The sequence below is a fragment of the Eretmochelys imbricata genome, chromosome 7 (genome assembly GCF_965152235.1).
Source record: "Eretmochelys imbricata isolate rEreImb1 chromosome 7, rEreImb1.hap1, whole genome shotgun sequence".
Lineage (NCBI taxonomy): Eukaryota > Metazoa > Chordata > Testudines > Cheloniidae > Eretmochelys > Eretmochelys imbricata.
The window spans coordinates 94,989,258-95,009,456 of NC_135578.1; the positions used below are offsets into that span (position 1 = coordinate 94,989,258).

Sequence of the window (20,199 nt, forward strand, 5' to 3'; positions counted from 1 at the left end):
TTTCCTGAAATACTCTAATCTAAGCCACTTCCAAGGCTTCTAGGTCAGTAAAAAACTGGTGAGGACCACAAATACTTTAAAACTTGATGGGCCATTAACAGCAGACACTCAGGCTCTTAGGTGACCTCCCACTGACTTCAATAAGGTCAGAATTTCATCCAGTATGTTTAAGTGGGAATGCTAAATCCAATAAGGTTATCTTTTGTATTGCAAAGCAACTGTAAAACCAACCCCAGAACAAAGTGAAATACTTTTCATGGTGCTTTCAAATAATACCTGGGAGCAGTGGTTGGAGGTGGTGATTTTAAGTTACATTGCAAGGCATTTGGAGGAACAAAAAAGGTGGGGAAAGATGAAGATCTCATGGCACTTAGGGTATATCTACACTAGAATGGCATAATTATGGCACTGCAGCAGTGCTGCTGTAGTTTAGATGTCTCCTATACTGATGGAAGGTTGTGCTCGTAATATATTTGCCGAGTTAGTGCACAGTCACACCACAGTTGGAAATCGTTTGTAGGAGCAGAAGTTGCAGGATCACAGTCTGGCTAAAAATAACGAGGAGTCCTTGCAGATGCAGAGCTTACCTCTCTGAGAGGCAGTAGCCAGCTCTGCATCTACAGTGGGGGTAAGGTCGACCTAACTACATTGCACAGGGTGCAAAATTTTCACAATCCTGAATGACATAACCAGGTCAATCTAATTGTTACATTTAAACCGGTCCTAAATGTCAAGGTGCCATTTTAAAGTTTTGTGCTTGTAATATATTTGCCGAGTTAGCACACAGTCACACCGCAGTTGGAAATAGTTTGTAGGAGCAGAAGTTGCAGGATCAGTCTGGCTAAAAATAACGAGGAGTCCTTGTGGCATTTTAGAGATTAACAAATGTATTTGGGCATAAGCTTCCCTGGGTTAGAACCATCTAAGGTGCCACAAGGACTCCTCGTGCTACCACTCTAAAGTCTGGCTAAAGAACTTGAACCAGAAAGCTATTGCTGGGGTTCTGAAAGTTTGGTGCTACGTCTTTGAGTTGCTAACTGCACTTAAGCTTTGCTGACTGTTCCCCATGTTTACCAGTATATCTGCTTATGGACCAATTTGATTATGCAGCAGCAATCCCTTAACTTTTGAAAGCTGAGTCCGGATGCACTACCCACCATATTAGCTGGGCAGCATGCGGACACTTGCACGGATACTGTTCCATGTCCCTCCAGCTGGTCTTTGGTGCCCCATGCTTTGGGAAATGCTGCTGTAAAAAATATCGGATCCTTTGTCTATGCTACATAATTCATTCCTCTCCTGACAAAAACTCTCAGTCTCTCTGGAGTCCAAGATTTCCTGGCAACTCAGACAATGACAATAAATACAGACAGTTTATCAAAGTATAATCCCATGCATCCACAATACACTTTATAAAAATAATAAAGGTAGAATTCTACGAAGTGTCTGCATTCAGACCTAAATGATATGAAACAGACGACAAAGTGAATGACTCTCACAGTTGCAAGCACCATGTCCAATTCTACAACATGCCGGGTGAAGAGACGTGGTGACTCTCCCTTAGTTCCCCCTTACCCAGATAAGTGAAGGAGATGAGTGAGCTAAAAATACAGGCCCAGAGATGCTGATGAAATGATTTCAACAAAGAGATACATCAGATATAATAAAAAATACACCACTGGCGAGAAGCTGTTAAGCTCATGTTGATATTTATCAAACCCAGTTCACAAAATCAAACCTTTCAGACTTGCATTCCTAAGCTTGAAGCTTTAGGCACAAACAAATGCTGGTACAGCACTAAAGGCACCTGGATTCTTGCAGCTATTGAATTAACTCTTAAGAAAACTGCCTTAGAAAATGGACTATAATTACACAAGTGGAACTTTGTTTCTGTATAATGACAGGTTTCAGAGTAATAGCCATGTCAGTCTGTATTCGCAAAAAGAAAAGGAGTACTTGTGGCACCTTAGAGACTAACCAATTTATTTGAGCATAAGCTTTCGTGAGCTACAGCTCACTTCATCGGATGCTGTAGCTCACGAAAGCTTATGCTCAAATAAATTGGTTAGTCTCTAAGGTGCCACAAGTACTCCTTTTCTTTTTGTTTCTGTAGGATTTTTTTGTCTCTGCAATCATTGGCACATGAAGAAAGCTTAGACTTCAAATGCAAATATCTCCCCAGTGTAACATTCAGTGCAAATGCTGGGGAAAATATTTTTTCCAAAGGAGAAACAAGGAGAGATCCTACTATATAATCAACTGTATTGCCAACACACCAGGGATAATACCAGGTAGTATGAGCTGGTGACAAAATAGGTAAATGGATGATTATGTCAAAGGGTGAGGCCAGAATAGGATGACCAGATGTTCTGATTGTATAGGGATAGTCCTGATATTTGGGGCTTTTTCTTATTTAGGCACTTATTAACCCCGACCCCCTCCCGATTTTTCTCATTTGCTATCTGGTCACCCTAGGCCAGAGGTAGTCAATAGGTGAACTGCAGGATAAATCTGGACCGCCAGATGCTTTTGTATGGGTCACAAAATCTTTTTATTTACTTATTATTATCATTATTGTTACTGTGGTGTGAAAAATAATCACACCACAGACTTTCTCTGAAGTCTGGACCTTGACCAAGAAATTTGGACCCTTACAAAAAATAATTGACTACTCTTGGGTGAGGCAATGGCTGCAGCTCCATTATGTTCATCCTTTGTTGTGCTTGTGGCATCCCTCTTAAATCTGGGCAGGTTTCTCTTTCAAAGCCAGCAACGCAGTTATAGCAACCATTGCTAAAAAATTAGCAAAGCCTGAAGTTTTATTAAAACCATATGGTCAAATATCTGGACCCATATCCAACAAGGTACTTTAAGCATGGGCATTTAGAATGGGACTACTCACATGCTTAAAGGTAGATATATGCAGGGCCGTCCCTAGCCATTTTGGTGCCCTACGCAGCCCCCCTGCGGAGAGTGTGTGTGGCCCCAGGCCTCCGTGGAGACAGGGGGGTGGGGGGAAGGGGCAGGAGCAGGCTAGGGGAATGGCACCCCAGCATGAGCCAGTGGCGCGGAGTGGGTTGGAGTCGGGTCACTCCACTTCCTGCTGCCCGGTGAGTGCAGGGTGGGCCCGACCCCGCACTCACGGGGCGGCGGGAAGTGGAGTGACCCGGCCCCAGCCCACTGTGCTCTGCTCCCCTGGCTCCCAGCCTTGGGGCTTGGGGGGCGGGGGGAACCGCCCCGCAGCACTCACTGGCGGCATGGAGCGTGCTGGGGCCAGGTTGCTGCACTTACTGCTACCCGATGAGTACAGGGTGCCCAACCCCTGCTGCTGTCCTCAGGGGAAGGGGTGGAGTGGGGTGAGGCTGGGGCGGAGCAGGGCTGGGAAGAGGCAGGGACCGGGCGGAGGCTTTGGGGAAGGGGTGGAGTGGGGGCTGGACTGGGTTGGGGCGGAGCAGGGGTAGGAAGAGGCGGTGCTGGGGCGGAGCAGTGGTGGGGGCCATGGGGAAGAGGCAGGGGCTGGAGCAGCATGCAGCTGCGTAAGGCACCAGGAAATTTTGCGTACTTTGCATATGGGTAAGGACGGCCCTGGATATATGCTTAAGTTCCTTGAGTTAGGGTTTTGGTCAGACATGTACGGGCCATAAGGAGGCGAAGGGGAGAAGAAGCAGCCTTAATACTGTGAGGTATCAGAAGGGAGCCGAGTCTCCTTCCACTATCTATGCTAGGACATCATTAAAACAAGACATGCTGAAGAGAGAGAAACAGAAGCTGAGCCAGCCTGGCTGAAGCTACAGTAGGGAGGAAATGACATCTCTTCCTGACATAATGGGCTTTCAATAGATACATAAATAATTAACTTGCCATCGTGCCCAGGTTAGCATGGCAGCTGGCACCTCCTTCTAGTGCTTGAAGGAAATTCTACTTTAATCTTATGTAATGGTGTGTGTGGGAACCTCTATGATTATGTCTTTACTGCAAAAAATTGGTTTTTACATTGAGATAGCTAATTTGCAGTGAAATCCTTGTGGCAACACGGCACAGCTAATTTTTAGCTCAGCATAACTAGTTGAGGTCAATGCTATCCCCCCACCTGGAGATGGCCTTGTCTAACTGCTCGGGAGTAAAAACTCTTATGCCTTGTCTCCACCAGGATTTTACATTGTGATAGCTATCTTAACCTGGCTATCTCCATGTAAAAACATTCCTTTTTTGGCAGTGATGATATAGCCTGTGTCCTCTTCTGTTAGGCTCACCAGCTCTTCCACCAACAGAATGGGGAGCAGGAGTTAGCAAATTGGGCTGTAATCAAACAGCTTGTTTAAAAGCTTAAGACTCCATTGTAGTTCATTAAGAAATTTTTCAACATCATGTTTTTTGTCTGAAAATACCAGTTAGTCAAAACCAAAAGTTTTCATAGAAACATCTGAGTTTCAACAAAAGCTTCTCAAGAAAGAGAGACAGACATCCCCAGGATAGCTAATACCTGGTTAGGGCACTGCCTAATTCAGAGCAGGGACTTAAACCTGGGTCTCCTATCTCCGAGGTGAGACTCCTAACCACCAGGCTATTGGTGGGTGAGTCTCGCTTAATGCCTCTTCTTGGAACTGTTCCACTTTGTTTCAATACCTAAATATTCATAGGGTCAGAGAGAGGCTAACTCTAACTTGGGGCTAGTGCACTCACCTGGGATGTCAGAGACTTGAACCTGACTCCCCCACATGAGTAAAAGATGAGTGCCCTAGCAACCATCAGGCTATTGGCTATTCTGGGGGTCTCTTATTCTCTCTTCCCCATTTTAAATGAAAAAAATTCAAAAGGTTTTGGTTCTGTCCTATGCAGGAAAATGTTTTGAAATTTCAAAAATGTTCATGGGATGGGAAAACTATTTCCCGCCTGTCTCTAGATGCCATTTCCAGTGTACAAATCCTGAGCTATCCAGTCACCCTAAAAATACTACCTTGTAATAGTCTAGTCCTACTTCTTCCCCAACACCCTGTACTTAAAAGTGTGCTATTTTCAGAATGGTTTATGCTTCCTGTTTATCTACACAACACTGTCCCTTTTGAAGATTTGAAGATACCAAAGAAGTTAAACAGGAGAGTCCTCTTAATACAAAATCTATTGTGCATAAACAAACTCCTGATCAAATGTTACTAATGTGTTTAAGGCTCATGGTGAATTAATGATTTTTTAAACAAAACCTTTAAAACAAAAATATAGCAGTTTGCTTTTTCACAGGGAATAAAAGTAGCACGGGCAGTGCCTGCTGTGAAAGCAGTTGAGTTGTCTCTGAGTGTGATTCACATGATTGTTTTGTGTTTATTTTATTGACTCTTTTTGCAGCGATGTATACAGATAATGACCCTCGTTTATACTCAATATTCTGCTTAACTTCTTGTGCCTGCAGAATGCTGAAATAGATTTTAATTTTACCGAGGAAGAAAATGCTTTTGTTTTATATCTAAACTTCCCTTCATACACTTCACTTTATCGGTTGTACTCCTTTTTAGTTGTCAGCATTTTAAGCCTCAGTGATGGCAGGTGCATTCGACCCAACAGGTACTGTTGGAATTGCACAGTCCTGTATTAACAGAGTCTAGAACAGTGTGCATTTCCCATTTCCAAACCCAGTCTGTCTTCTGACCGGGCACAGCACTAAAGGAACAGAGTGAGTCATAACAAACGAAATGTAAAAGGAAAAAAAAAATCGTACCTTAGCTTCTGACCAGCTGGCTCAGTGATCTTACTGAACTTGTCCATGTTCCGTGTTGATAGTATCAGGTAAACTAGTGATCATTTAACGAGAACACGTGCTGGTTTTTATGTTCGTAAGAAGGAGCGCTATACCGAGCAGTTGACCTGAGATAGAATCCCACGGGTTATCTCTGCCTGGTTTCTACGTTGTGGGAAGGAGAATACTAATTTATTACGAGACCTGAAAACTTGCCTGAGCACATATTTGAGTTTCATGTTTCTAGTTCATCATGTGACACACACAGCCAGCCAGGCGACTTGCTTTGACTCCTGAATGTTATGCAAATGTGATGACCGACACCTATAGGGCGTGCAAATTCCCCTGAAATTGAATGTGTCTCAAGTCTCTCTCTATTACTTCCTCTTTGTGTCTTACATGCAGCTGGTGTTTTAATCAGATGGCATGACTGGAAAATATAACACTTACACCACAGACGCCTGCTCTCTGCCCCATGCTGGCCACTTCCTGGTCGCAGAAAAGTGCAGGCGAGCTATCGGAAGGGACGATCCTGCTCAGTGTCCTGACAAATTATGCATATGCTGTTGCTTCGGTTTGGCATCATTGTAGCTTCCTTTGGACTCTACTCCAAACAGCCAGAGAGATATGTCTGCAACTGTTCCCCCCCTTTCAGGTTAAGGTGGTGATGTTTCCCGAGTAGCCTGCCGCTGCTAAGTGTTAAATGGGTGTTTCACAACTCCATTCCATTCCAAAACAAGGCTCAGTGTCAACACCACCACAGAGGAACAATGGAATTCAGAGTTGGGGCTGCCCTGTGAGGACTGATTGCAGCAACGTGGCTGTTAAAAGCTCAGAGGAGTGGGGAGGATCTTACTATGGGGTATAATGGGAAGGAAAGTGTTGTTTACCCTGGAAGACTCTCAGGTGACTGAGGACTAGAGGCAAGCGACTGGAAATTAAACAGTTTCCCTGAAATTCCCTTTCCCAAAGGAGGACTTGTGGCACCTTAAGAGACCAACAAATTTATTAGAGCATAGGCTTTCCTGAGCTACAGCTGTACTTCACGAAAGCTTATGCTCTAATAAATTTGTTGGTCTCTAAGGTGCCACAAGTCCTCCTGTTCTTTTTACGGATACAGACTAACATGGCTGCTACTCTGAAACCTTTCCCAAAGGTATGTCTACATTACAAACTCTACAGTGTAGACACACTTGCTACAGCGACATAGGGATTGTTCCATTACTGTAGTAAATCCACCCCCTTGACAGGTGGTAGCTAGGTCAATGGAAGACTTCTTCTATTAACCTAGCAGCGTCTACATCAGGGGTTAGGTCAGTTTAACTACGTCTCTCAGGGGTTGGGTGGCCATATGTCCCGTTTTGGCCAGGACAGTCCCATTTTTAAGCCCTATTCTGGATGTAGGGTGACCAGATGTCCTGATTTTAGAGGGACAGTCCCGATATTTGGGGCTTTTTCTTATATAGGTGCCTATTACCCCTCACCCCCTCTCCCAATTTTTTTCACACTTGCTATCTGGTCACCCTACCTGGACATCTCAGTTTTTGGGCAAAACTGGGCATTTGTCCTGTTTTCTCTTGCCAACTGATGATCAGCTGGCAAAACCAAACAGGACAAATGCCCAGTTTTGCTAAAAAAGTGAGGCATGCCCCTCCTCCCCCCCACCAGGGTGCAGGGGAACATTCAAGGGGGTAAGTGGCAATACCAGCCTTCTTGGGCCAGCCCTGTGTGGAGTGGGGATCGGGGGGTGGGGCGAGGAGGCTGGGACAAGCGGCTTGGGCCAGCCTTATGTGGGCTTGGGCAAGGGGCTGAGGCCAGCCATACCCAGGGAGCTGGGAGGGGAGACGCTCAGCGCTACCAGCTCTGTGCAAGGGGGGGCTTGGGCAAGCAGCAATGCCAGCCCTGCATAGGATGGGGGAAGGGGGAGGGGAGACTTGGGCTAGCCCTGTGTGGTGTCCCATTTTCACTTAGGTGGACCTTAGTTTCAGATGCAGACCTGAGTCAAACTATTTAAAACACCATTTCAATACCTAACGAGTGTTGGGGGGAAGAGGTGATCTGGCGTGGGAGAAGTTGCGACTATTTAACTAGAGGTGGGATGTTGCACTGATTTAATTAAACTGAGGAAACCCTGATTTAGAACTCTTAAACCAGATGGAGCAGGATAAACCTCTGTAAACCAGAGTTAGCCTGTTTCAGGCTTGGGCTACACTGAAAAATTACATTGGCATAGCTACATAAGTAAGGGCTGTGAAAAAAACACCCCCTTGATTGACATAGCTATGCTGACAAAAGCCCTGGTGCAGATGCAGCTATGTTGAGGCAGTTTTCCTACACTGACAGAAAAATTCCTTCCATCAGTGTAGGCTGTGTCTACACTATAGGGCTATGCTGACAGAGCTGGGTCACTATGGTCTCCGCGGGTAGATATACCTGTAGTGGTCATACACAAAGTTGCGCTGGAATAATTGAATTGATGCAACATCACACCTTTAATTACATCAGTACTACTTCTGTAGACTAGCCTATTGGCTTTTAAATTATTTTTATTATTTGTATTACCAAGGCGCATAGGTCGGAGCTCTAATCATGCATGGGGACTCCATTGCACTAGGTGCTGTACAAACACAGAACAAAGAGAGACCATCTCTGCCCCAAAGAGCTTATCATTTGTATTAAAGATCCGGCCTCCCCATCCCATCTATGGAGGTGGGAGAGATCTTAATTAATATTCTGAGGATGCCCTTCACCCTCCCAAAAGCTTCTCCAACAAAACCAGGGAAGGCTCAACTTGATATTCCTGATATTTCTAGGTAAACAACAAACAAACAAAACCTCTTGCTTCTTTATCATGCATAAACAGGGTTACTCCAATGCAAGACCCAGGCTGGTCTATCTTAGTGTTGCTTTGGTATGTCTGTGAGAGTGACTCTTTGCGTAGCCTTGGATGCAATGATTGGTTTGCCTATATATATGATTCATAGATTCCAACCCCAGAAGGGATCATCTAGTCTGATCTCCTGAGTAGAACAGGCCATACAACTTCCCCAAAATAATTCCTAGAGCAGATCTTTTACAAAAACATTCAGTCTTGATTTAAAAATTGTCAGTGATGGAGAATCCATCATGACAGTTGGTAAATTGGTCCAATGGTTAATTACTCTCACTGTTACAAATTTATGCCTTATTTCCAGTCTGAATTTGTCCGGCTACAACTTCAATCCATTGGATCATGTTATACCTTTCTCTGTTAGATTGAAGAGCCCATTATTAAATATTTATTCCCCATGTAGATACTTACAGACTGTAATCAATTCACCTCTTAATCTTCTCTATTTTAAATTAAATTGAGCTTTTTGAGTCTATCACCATAAGGGATATTTTCTAATCCATTAATCATTTTCTTGGCTCTTTGCTAAAGCCTCTCCAATTTATCAACATCCTTCTTGAATTGTGGGCACCAGAGCTAGACTCAGTATTCCAGCAGCAGTCGCACCAGTGCCAAATAAAGAGGTAAAATAACCTCTCTCCTTCTACCTGAGATTCCCGTTTATGTATCCCAGGATCCCATTAGCCCTTTTGGCCACAGCGTTGCATTGGGAGCTCATGGTCAGATTATCCACCATGACCCCCAGATTCCTTTTAGAATCACTGCTTTCAAGGGTAGAATCCCCCATCCTGTAAGTATGGCCTACATTCTTTGTTCCTAGATTTATACACTTAAGTTTAGCCATATTACAACACATAGAGTTTGCTTGCACCCATTTACCAAGTGATCTAAATCACTCTGATTCAGTGACCTGTCCTCTTCATTGTTTACCATTCTCCCAATTTTGCGTAACTTGCAGACTTCATCAGTGATGATTATATGTTTTTCTTCAAGGTCTTTGATAAAAATGTTAAGTAGTGTACAATGCCTATGAGTCTCTAATGGAAACACACTCACTTGATGATGATGATGATTCCCTGTTTACAGTCACATTTTGAGATCTAGCAGTTAGCCAGCTCTTAATCCATTTAATGTGTACCATGTTAATTTTATGTTGTTCTAGCTTTTTAATCAAAATGTCATGCATTACCAAGCCAAACACCGTACAGAGGTCTAAGTATATTACATCTACACTATTATTTACCAAACTTGTAATCTCATAAAAAATCAAGTTAGATAGGATCTATTTTCCATAAACCCATTTGATTTGCATTAATTACATTACCCTCCTTTAATTCTTTATTAATCAAGTCCTGTATCAGACACTCCATTATCTTGCCTGGAATTGATTTCAGGTGGACAGGCCTATAATTATTCAGGTGGACAGGCCTATAATTATTCAGGTCATACTGTTTACCCTTTTAAAAAATTGGCAGAACATTAGTGTTCTTCCAATCTTCTGGAACTTCCCCAGTGTTTCAAGACTTATCGAAAATCAACATTACTGGTCCAAAGAGCTCCTCAGCCACCTCTTTTAAAACTCTTGGACGCAAGTTCTCTGGACCTGCTGATTTTAAAATGTCTAACTCTATATCTTCTGTTTACCATCCTCTAGAGAACATTAGTGAACTGGAAAGTGTGTTATCGCCATATGATGAAATTGCATCATCTGCTGTTTTCCCCAAATACAGGACAGAAATATTTATTGAACAACTCTGCCTTTTTTCATTATTATTGATAATTCTACTATTTACATCAAGTAACAGACCAATACCATTGTCAGTGTTCTTTATGTTTAAGAACCTCCTTCTTATCGTCTTTAATTCTCCCTGTGTCCCTTTGTTTCCCTTATTGATTTTCTATACTTCCTAACTTCTGATTTAAATTCAGATTTCAGAGTAACAGCCGTGTTAGTCTGTATTCGCAAAAAGAAAAGGAGTACTTGTGGCACCTTAGAGACTAACCAATTTATTTGAGCATAAGCTTCCGTGAGCTACAGCTCACTTCATCGGATGCATACTGTGGAAAGTGTAGAAGATCTTTTTATATACACACAAAGCATGAAAAAATACCTCCTCCCACCCCACTCTCCTGCTGGTAATAGCTTATCTAAAGTGATCACTCTCCTTACAATGTGTATGATAATCAAGGTGGGCCATTTCCAGCACAAATCCAGGGTTTAACAAGAACGTCGGGGGGGGGGGGAGGAAAAAACAAGGGGAAATAGGTTACCTTGCATAATGACTTAGCCACTCCCAGTCTCTATTCAAGCCTAAGTTAATTGTATCAAATTTGCAAATGAATTCCAATTCAACAGTTTCTCGCTGGAGTCTGGATTTGAAGTTTTTTTGTTGTCAAAGAAACTGCGGAATCACCTGATGAACATCCTCTACAGCAAACAGGGAAAGATTAAGAATGAGCTCTCAAAAATGGATACTCTCATAAAAAACCAACCTTCCACACAAACTTCCTCGTGGCTGGACTTTACTAAAACTAGACAAGCCATTTACAACACACACTTTGCTTCTCTACAAAAGAAAAAGGACACTAAACTTTCTAAACTACTACATGCCACAAGGGGCCACAGCAATGGTTCCCTCAACCCACCCAGCAATATTGTTAACCTATCCAACTATACTCTCAGCCCAGCAGAAGCAGCTGTCCTATCTCGGGGCCTCTTCTTCTGCCCCTCCACCCCCACGAACATGATACAGTTCTGTGGTGACCTAGAATCCTATTTTCGACATCTCCGACTCAAGGAATATTTCCAACATACCTCTGAACAACATACTAATCCACAGAGACCTCCCTACCAACACTACAAAAAGAAGGATTCTAGATGGACTCCTCCTGAAGGTCGAAACAGCAGACTGGACTTCTACAGAGTGCTTCTGCCGACGTGCATGGGCTGAAATTGTGGAAAAGCAGCATCACTTGCCCCATAACCTCAGCCGTGTGGAACACAATGCCATCCACAGCCTCAGAAACAATTCTGACATCATAATCAAAAAGGCTGACAAAGGAGGTGCTGTTGTCATCATGAATAGGTCGGAATATGAACAAGAGGCTGCTCAGCAGCTCTCCAACACCACTTTCTACAAGCCATTACCCTCTGATCCCACTGAGAGTTACCACAAGAAACTACAGCATTTGCTCAAGAAACTCCCTGAAAAAGCACAAGATCAAATCCGCACAGACACACCCCTGTAACCCCAACCTGGGATATTCTATCTACTACCCAAGATCCATAAACCTGGAAATCCTGGGCGCCCCATCATCTCAGGTATTGGCACCCTGACAGCAGGATTGTCTGGCTATGTAGACTCCCTCCTCAGGCCCTACGCTACCAGCACTCCCAGCTACCTTCGAGACACCACTGACTTCCTAAGGAAACTACAATCCATCGGTGATCTTCCTGAAAACACCATCCTGGACACTATGGATGTAGAAACCCTCTACACCAATATTCCACACAAAGATGGACTACAAGCCATCAAGAACACTATCCCCGATAATGTCACGGCTAACCTAGTGGCTGAACTTTGTGACTTTGTCCTTACCCATAACTATTTTACATTTGGGGACAATGTATACCTTCAGATCAGTGGCACTGCTATGGGTACACACATGGCCCCATAGTATGCCAACATTTTTATGGCTGACTTAGAACAACGCTTCCTCAGCTCTCGTCCCCTAATGCCCCTACTTTACTTGCGCTATATTGATTACATCTTCATCATCTGGACCCATGGAACAGAAGCCCTTGAGGAATTCCACCATGATTTCAACAATTTCCATCCCACCATCAACCTCAGCCTGGTCCAGTCCACACAAGAGATCCACTTCCTGGACACTACAGTGCTAATAAACGATGGTCACATAAACACCACCCTATACCGGAAACCTACTGACCGCTATTCCTACCTACATGCCTCCAGCTTGCACCCCGACCACACCACACGATCCATCGTCTACAGCCAGGCTCTGCGATACAACCGCATTTGCTCCAACCCCTCAGACAGAGACAAACACCTACAAGATCTCTATCAAGCATTCTTACAACTACAGTGCCCACCTGCGGAAGTGAAGAAACAGATTGATAGAGCCAGAAGAGTTCCTAGAAGTCTCCTACTACAGGACAGGGCTAACAAAGAAAATAACAGAACGCCACTAGCCGTCACCTTCAGCCCCCAACTAAAACCCCTCCAACGCATTATTAAGGATCTACAACCTATCCTGAAGGATTACCCAACACTCTCACAAATCTTGGGAGACAGGTCGGTCCTTGCCTACAGACAGCCCCCCAACCTGAAGCAAATACTCACCAGCAACCACATACCACACAACAGAACCACTAACCCAGGAACCTATCCTTGCAACAAAGCCCGTTGCCAACTGTGCCCACATATTTATTCAGGGGACACCATCACAGGGCCTAATAACATCAGCCATAATATCAGAGGCTCGTTCACCTGCACATCCACCAATGTGATATATGCCATCATGTGCCAGCAATGCCCCTCTGCCATGTACATTGGTCAAACTGGACAGTCTCTACGTAAAAGAATAAATGGACGCAAATCAGATGTCAAGAATTATAACATTCATAAACCAGTCGGAGAACACTTCAGTCTCTCTGGCCACGCGATTACAGACATGAAAGTTGTGATATTACAACAAAAAAACTTCAAATCCAGACTCCAGCGAGAAACTGTTGAATTGGAATTCATTTGCAAATTTGATACAATTAACTTAGGCTTGAATAGAGACTGGGAGTGGCTAAGTCATTATGCAAGGTAACCTATTTCCCCTTGTTTTTTCCTCCCCCCCCCCCCCGACGTTCTTGTTAAACCCTGGATTTGTGCTGGAAATGGCCCACCTTGATTATCATACACATTGTAAGGAGAGTGGTCACTTTAGATAAGCTATTACCAGCAGGAGAGTGGGTTTGTGTGTGGGCGAGGGGGGTTTGGGGGGTGAGAAAACCTGGATTTGTGCTGGAAATGGCCCAACTTGATTATCATACACATTGTAAGGAGGGTGATCACTTTAGATAAGCTATTACCAGCAGGAGAGTGGGGTGGGAGGAGGTATTTTTTCATGATTTGTGTGTATATAAAAAGATCTTCTACACTTTCCACAGTATGCATCCAATGAAGTGAGCAGTAGCTCACGAAAGCTTATGCTCAAATAAATTGGTTAGTCTCTAAGGTGCCACAAGTACTCCTTTTCTTTTTGATTTAAATTCATTACTATTAATTTTCCCTTTCTTCCATTTGTTATATATTATTTTTTACTTTTTTTATAGCTGCCTTCTCTTCTCCTCTAAACGAGGTCAGTTTTTTTAACCAGCATTGCCTTCATCCTCATTTATGGGATTTTGGTTTTTTTGGGCATCTAGTAAGGTGTTCTTAAATAATTTCTCAATTATCATGAACATTTTTCTGATTAAATTCTTCCTCTCAATTGATTTGGGTCATAATTATTTTCAGCTTTGTGAAATTGGCCCTATAAAAGCACCAAGTATATATATATTACTGTTCTGCATTTCATTCTGCTTGCTCATTATAAATGGGATCAAATCATGATCACTTGTACCTAAACTATCATTAATTTTTCGTTCTTTGATCAGTTCCTCTTTATCTGTTCAGACAAGGCCTAATAAAGAATTCCCCTGTGTTGGCTGCAACACTGTTTGAGGTAGGAAATTGTCATCTATCCTATAATGTATAGAAATACCAAGGATGTTATATGCTGGAAGTCTCATGCTGCCACTATGCTCACAATGATGATATCCTGTACACTAAGCTCACCTCCATAGTTCCAGTATTTTCCGGGGCAAAACAACCAGGTCTTAATAGTTGTTAGCCTTTGCCCTATAATGTTTGCTAAAGGGCTCTTTGCACTCTTTGTGCTTTGTGGGCTTGTTTGAAGCTGTATCTATTTTCTTTTGTAGTTTTTGTCTAGCTATGGCTGCTTTGGATAAGAATCTGCCAAGATATAACTCTTTTTGTAGGTGCACATCTAGGTGGTGGTAGCAATCTCATTATCATGAACTGAAGGTCTTTTAGTGCTGACAACTGTAACTTCCTGAAAACTCTCCAACAATTTATGCTTGATTTCCACTTGGATATTTTCTCTTCTTTGAACATGCTGATTGGATTTTTCACATGAAAATGCAGTTGGAATTCATGTTGCCTCAATTGGTGCAAATCCCATTCTGTTGGGGAGATAAGGAGCATGCCACATGATCTTCCTCCTTGGTAGGACTGCTCCGAGCCCAGTCTTGCTGGCATCACTTGTATCACATCTGGTAGAGTGGAAATCAATGAGAATGGAGGGCATGCAGTATCTCTCAGGAGAGGGCTGATGTTGAACCTGCTGAACAGTCTTGTCTATTTCTCGGCTTCATAACCCTTGAGAAACATCATTATAGTGGTCTAGTATACCATTCTCTGGGATGCCTCTTTAGATTATATGTTCTTATGAACCAATTTCCTTTGCATGTGGGCTTACTGTATCAGTGCTATACTGGAAATCAAAGCCCTTGTACATGACTTAGATGGTGTAAAGAGGACTTAAAGGGGTTGTAAATTAATTAAATGCAGAACCACTTTATGGTCCTATTATACTGCCAGAAGGGGTAAAGGGGCCATTGAGAATCAGGCTGTAGTGTCACTAGACTCATGTAGACACTTATGTTTAACAGCAGAAATGGCTCCTGTCCTGTGTGATTTGCACAGAAATTCTAACCTGTTGCTTTTCTTTGGTGCCAGCCTGTAACTCGCACTGTGTGTGAGGATAGTGGCATCGTATAGTTTGTTCTTGGTTTTGTAAAAAGAAAAGGAGTACTTGTGGCACCTTAGAGACTAACCACTGCATTTAGCCGTAAGGAGTGGAAATCTATCAACTTCATGAAAAAACTTGTACAGATACAGACAGACATCATCTTCCTTTCCAAATGCAAACAGACGGACATCATACCAAAAGGACTGAAGGTAAAAAATGGTTAGTCTCTAAGGTGCCACAAGTACTCCTTTTCTTTTTGCGAATACAGACTAACACGGCTGCTACTCTGACTCTTGGTTTTGAGTGACTGTGGTTTTACTTCTCTGTATTGCATGATGAAGAAGAAGATTTTTCAGCCTAATGCACTTACTGATGCTCATCTATTTGGCATTAAGGCCCGGTCTACGCTTAAAATTTAGGTTGACATAACTATGTTGCTCAGGGGTGTGAAAAATTCACACTCTGATTGCCATAGCTATACTTCCATAATGCCTGGTGTAGATGTGGGTAGGTTGAAGGAAGAATGCTTCTGTTGACCGACCACCACCACTTGGGGAGGAGTGTAACCTACAGCAACAGAAAATCCCCTTCCATCACTGTCGGAAGTGTCTGTGCTATGGCACTTCGGTGGCATAGCTACAGCACTGTAGCACCTGTAGTTTAGATATGGCCTTGGTCTCTTTCCAGAATTGCTGTTTTGTTATATTCGTGGTAATAGAAACAACAAAACCACCTCCGTGGCTGCTGTTTTGCATTGATATGATAGACATAGAAGATGCAAAGCCTTGGCACAGTGATTTGTCACAAGTTTCTGTGGATGGTGTCATATGCTGGGCATTTGCTATTGTCATGTCTCATTTCACAAACAGTGCAGGTTTTGCTTTGTGTTTTGTTTGCTGTGTCATCAATGCACTAGGATGGCTGCTTGTGCATTATTATTTTTTTTTTTTACAAGTCACATTCTTGAGATTGCTTTACCCCTTTTGATAAATTGTCTTTGTAGACTCTATTTTCTTGCTTTGTATCTGTACTTTTTTGCACATCTATGAACCTTTGTGGTATTCGTGTGGTTCTGATGACATTCTCATTCAAGCACTGTCACTACCCTGTATTTTATTAGGTCATCTTTTGAATCCATAGTCATACGGAATCTGCCCCAGATAAATTTCAGATGCCGATTAGTATCAGGCACAAGAGGATGAATTAAGATTTAAGAATTTCCTTGATTCTACGTTTGTATCTGACCGTCTACACTGGATGTGTATTTTATTTCCTTTGCTTTCCATTGAAGTTAATAATACTTTACAATGCACAGTTCATAAACAAGGTTTCTTACTCAGTAGTAATACATTTTGCTGCTTTGTCAATACATTGTAAAATAAAACTCCCTAAATTAACCAATACCTTGGTTTTGTATGTTAGGACCTTCACTTCATTTTCATGAGTAGCTCTGCAGTGATACACAATAGTATAAATTATTGTGATCCAGATTAATATAAACAAATGAGTATTGCTAACTCTCATGAGTCTCACAGTATTTGGTGTTTTTCTTAAAGTCCTGGCTCCTGGAGTGATATTATAAGGTGAGAGTCTCACTTTTCATTGTAAAATATGAACCAAGCATACCCTAAAAGTTTAGAAACTAGAAGATAAATAAAAAGAACTCCAGATTTAATACTTTGAAAAATCTCATGATTTTTAAGCCAGTATTGTGATTTCTGAAAGCATGGAGTTGACAGTACTGTCATAGAGAATACCAAGAAATCACGCACTGCTCTGTTTCAGAAAGAAACTAATTTACACATTGCATTTAATGCTCTTATTTACTCTCTAGTGTTACTTTATAGTTACTTTATACTCTTGGTTGGGAGTAGATGATTAGAATATTATTTCATAGTTGGAACCTGGCATTCTCTTTCTTCACCATGCTAGAAACCCCCCTTTTAAAATTGATTTCAGTTAGTGCAGTTTTATTCCCAACATGAACAGAGCATATTGGGGCTAAAATGGTTTTCAGAAATATTCAAGAATCAGTTTTTGCCTACTTGTGAAAATTATTTTCAAAAAATGTGTTAGCTATACTATGCCCTGCCCACACTAAAGGTGTAACTGTGCTACCAGAGAGAGTTTTAAAATTGATTTAATGCACAATCTGTTTTGTGGTATATTTTGATTATTAGCGAACTTCCCCCTCCTGTGCCAAAACAGAAGATGATGACGATTTTACTTTTAAGGAGTGCTTCATAATTTTTTTGCTTGGCAAGGAGTTTTTGTTTGGCTTCTTCTCTAGGAACTGCTGAATGGAGAGCAACAAAGCTCTTCCAGCCAACACCCAAAAGGATTGTATATAGGTCACATGACTCAGCCTGAGTCCATTAGTATGTTTCCTGAGAGACATCACTATTTCCTGCAGTGTGGCTTAGACTTTTACTGCGCTGTAGCAGTGTCCACATGGCAAGTTAGTATGCAGCAAGCTGGTGCACTGTAGATTCACCCCCTGGCTTGCCACACACTAACTCACCATGTATACAAACCCTAAGTGGCATGTTTTAAACTGGAAAACACTAACTTCTAGCACAGAAAGAAGTATGAGTAAGAAGTACAGTGACTTCTCAATCATCAGCCCTAGAGAAGATACGCCTTTTTCGTTTACATCACATTTTTCTGTGCCAAATAAAATTAAATGAATTCTTCGTTAAGTGTGTTCTTTTTCACACAATGTATCTCATCTCTGTGGGTCGAATTGCTCTATGCCACAGTACTGCAACTCTGTATTATCTTTGGAAGAATCTTGGAGACTGGCATTAGTTGTTGTAAAAGCCCAAATTGGTTACCACTTTGCACAGTGAATATCTCATTCAAAGTGTGGTAAGTAGCAGGCAAATAGCAAGACTAGGGGAAGGTGGATCTATTTTTAGTATCTAAAATAAAATCTGATAGGAATTGGGGTCCATCTCTAGCTTCAATACAGAAAGAACAAGCCTTCTGTATTTAGGCAGTATCATTACAACACTAATGCCGGTTGAGTTTCTCATACTGGAACAAACTCATTTTAACACCTGCACAGGCAATGTGTTTTATTTCCCCTGAGAACAAAACCCACTGTCTACAGTTATACTTCTGCTTTTTAGTTTTACTATCATCAGCTCATCTCAATAAAAAAGAAAGTTTGACTAAACTGTTGCTGTATGTTCAAATGCTGAACTTTAAACGTTTGGGGCCATACGGGGCCATGTGGGGGCCATGTGGAACCACTCCTCCCAGAGGGAGAGTTCAGGCGTGATTGTGCCAACGAGAGGCACCCGCCCGCCTGGAGCACAGTTGAGAAGAGTGTCTGAGTGCTGCTCCTCTCTCTGCACCAAGGCAGCATTGCTTGTGCCCCGCCTCCAACCTGTCCCCTTCTAAGTAGTTAGTGCACCATGGGAGACTTGGCCAACTGCAGGAAGAGTGATTGTGAGTGACCCTAGTGCAGGACACAGAGAGTGGGGATGGATGGAGGAGAGCTCCTTAGAATCTTCCTTCTCTTGAGTGCCCACCCAAGAGCCAGTCACAGTTCAGCCCTAAACCTTTTCATTATTTGAATAGGTGTCCTCTACAGTGCTGACATGGCCACAAAAAAGGAGTCAGACAAAGATGTTAGTTCTGCAGGTTTCAGAAAGGAAGGGATGTCCTAAGATATGAAATATTTTGCATGGTACAAATGTTGTTTACATACATAATGGATCAGATACTGCTCTCTCTTCTTTATGAGTCAAGCAGGGCAAAGCAGGTGGAAAGCCAATGACTCTTACACTCCCTTCTCTTTGCCCTAGTCTCTGGTCTTATCTGCATGGAGACTTAGCATATGTTTATACTGGAGCTAGAGGTGTAATTTACAGCTTTGAATCAATATACCTGCACTAGCTCTGACTGAGCTGGTGTGCTAAAAATAGAAGTGTAGCTGTGGCAGCACAAGCAACGGGAGAGGGGCTAACTGTCCAAAGTATGATCCTATCTGAGACTGTAAAAAGAAAAGGAGTTCTTGTGGCACCTTAGAGACTAACCAATTTATTTGAGCATGAGCTTTCGTGAGCTACAGCTCACTTCATCAGATGCATACCGTGGAAACTGCAGCAGACTTTATATATACACAGAGAATATGAAACAATACCTCCTCCCACCCCACTGTCCTGCTGGTAATAGCTTATCTAAAGTAATCGTCAGGTTAGGCCATTTCCAGCACAAATCCAGGTTTTCTCAGGTTTCCTCCCCCCCTCCCCCCCAGATGTTCTGGTTTAACTTGGATTTAAACTTGGAGAGTGGTCAGTTTGGACGAGCTATTACCAGCAGGAGAGTGAGTCTGTGTGTGTATGGGGGTGGGTTTTTGGAGGGGGGTGAGGGAGTGAGAGAACCTGTAGTGAGAAAACCTGGATTTGTGCTGGAAATGGCCTAACCTGACGATTACTTTAGATAAGCTATTACCAGCAGGACAGTGGGGTGGGAGGAGGTATTGTTTCATATTCTCTGTGTATATATAAAGTCTGCTGCAGTTTCCACGGTATGCATCTGATGAAGTGAGCTGTAGCTCACGAAAGCTCATGCTCAAATAAATTGGTTAGTCTCTAAGGTGCCACAAGTACTCCTTTTCTTTTTGCGAATACAGACTAACACGGCTGTTACTCTGAAACCTATCTGAGACTGTAAGTATGACCTCAGGCAGCCGGCTCATACTGTGCTCGTGCCACTGTGCCTACCCTTTTTTATTTTTAGC

General features: G+C 42.6%; 1 protein-coding gene across 8 annotated transcripts in view; it reads right to left on the bottom strand.

Moving 5' to 3' along the window:
* BLNK (B cell linker) overlaps window positions 1-20,199 on the bottom strand; it is a 144,329-nt gene that overhangs the window by 61,871 nt on the left and 62,259 nt on the right. The window contains exon 4 of one of the 8 annotated variants that reach the window (XM_077822654.1): window positions 5,714-5,896. The exons of 6 other annotated variants lie outside the window; for them this stretch is intronic. In XM_077822654.1, coding sequence (XP_077678780.1) covers window positions 5,714-5,760 — 47 coding nt within the window. In that variant the 5' untranslated portion in view covers window positions 5,761-5,896. Of the gene's footprint in view, window positions 1-5,713; window positions 5,970-20,199 lie in introns of those variants that run through there. One more of the 8 variants, XM_077822656.1, reaches the window with a different exon arrangement.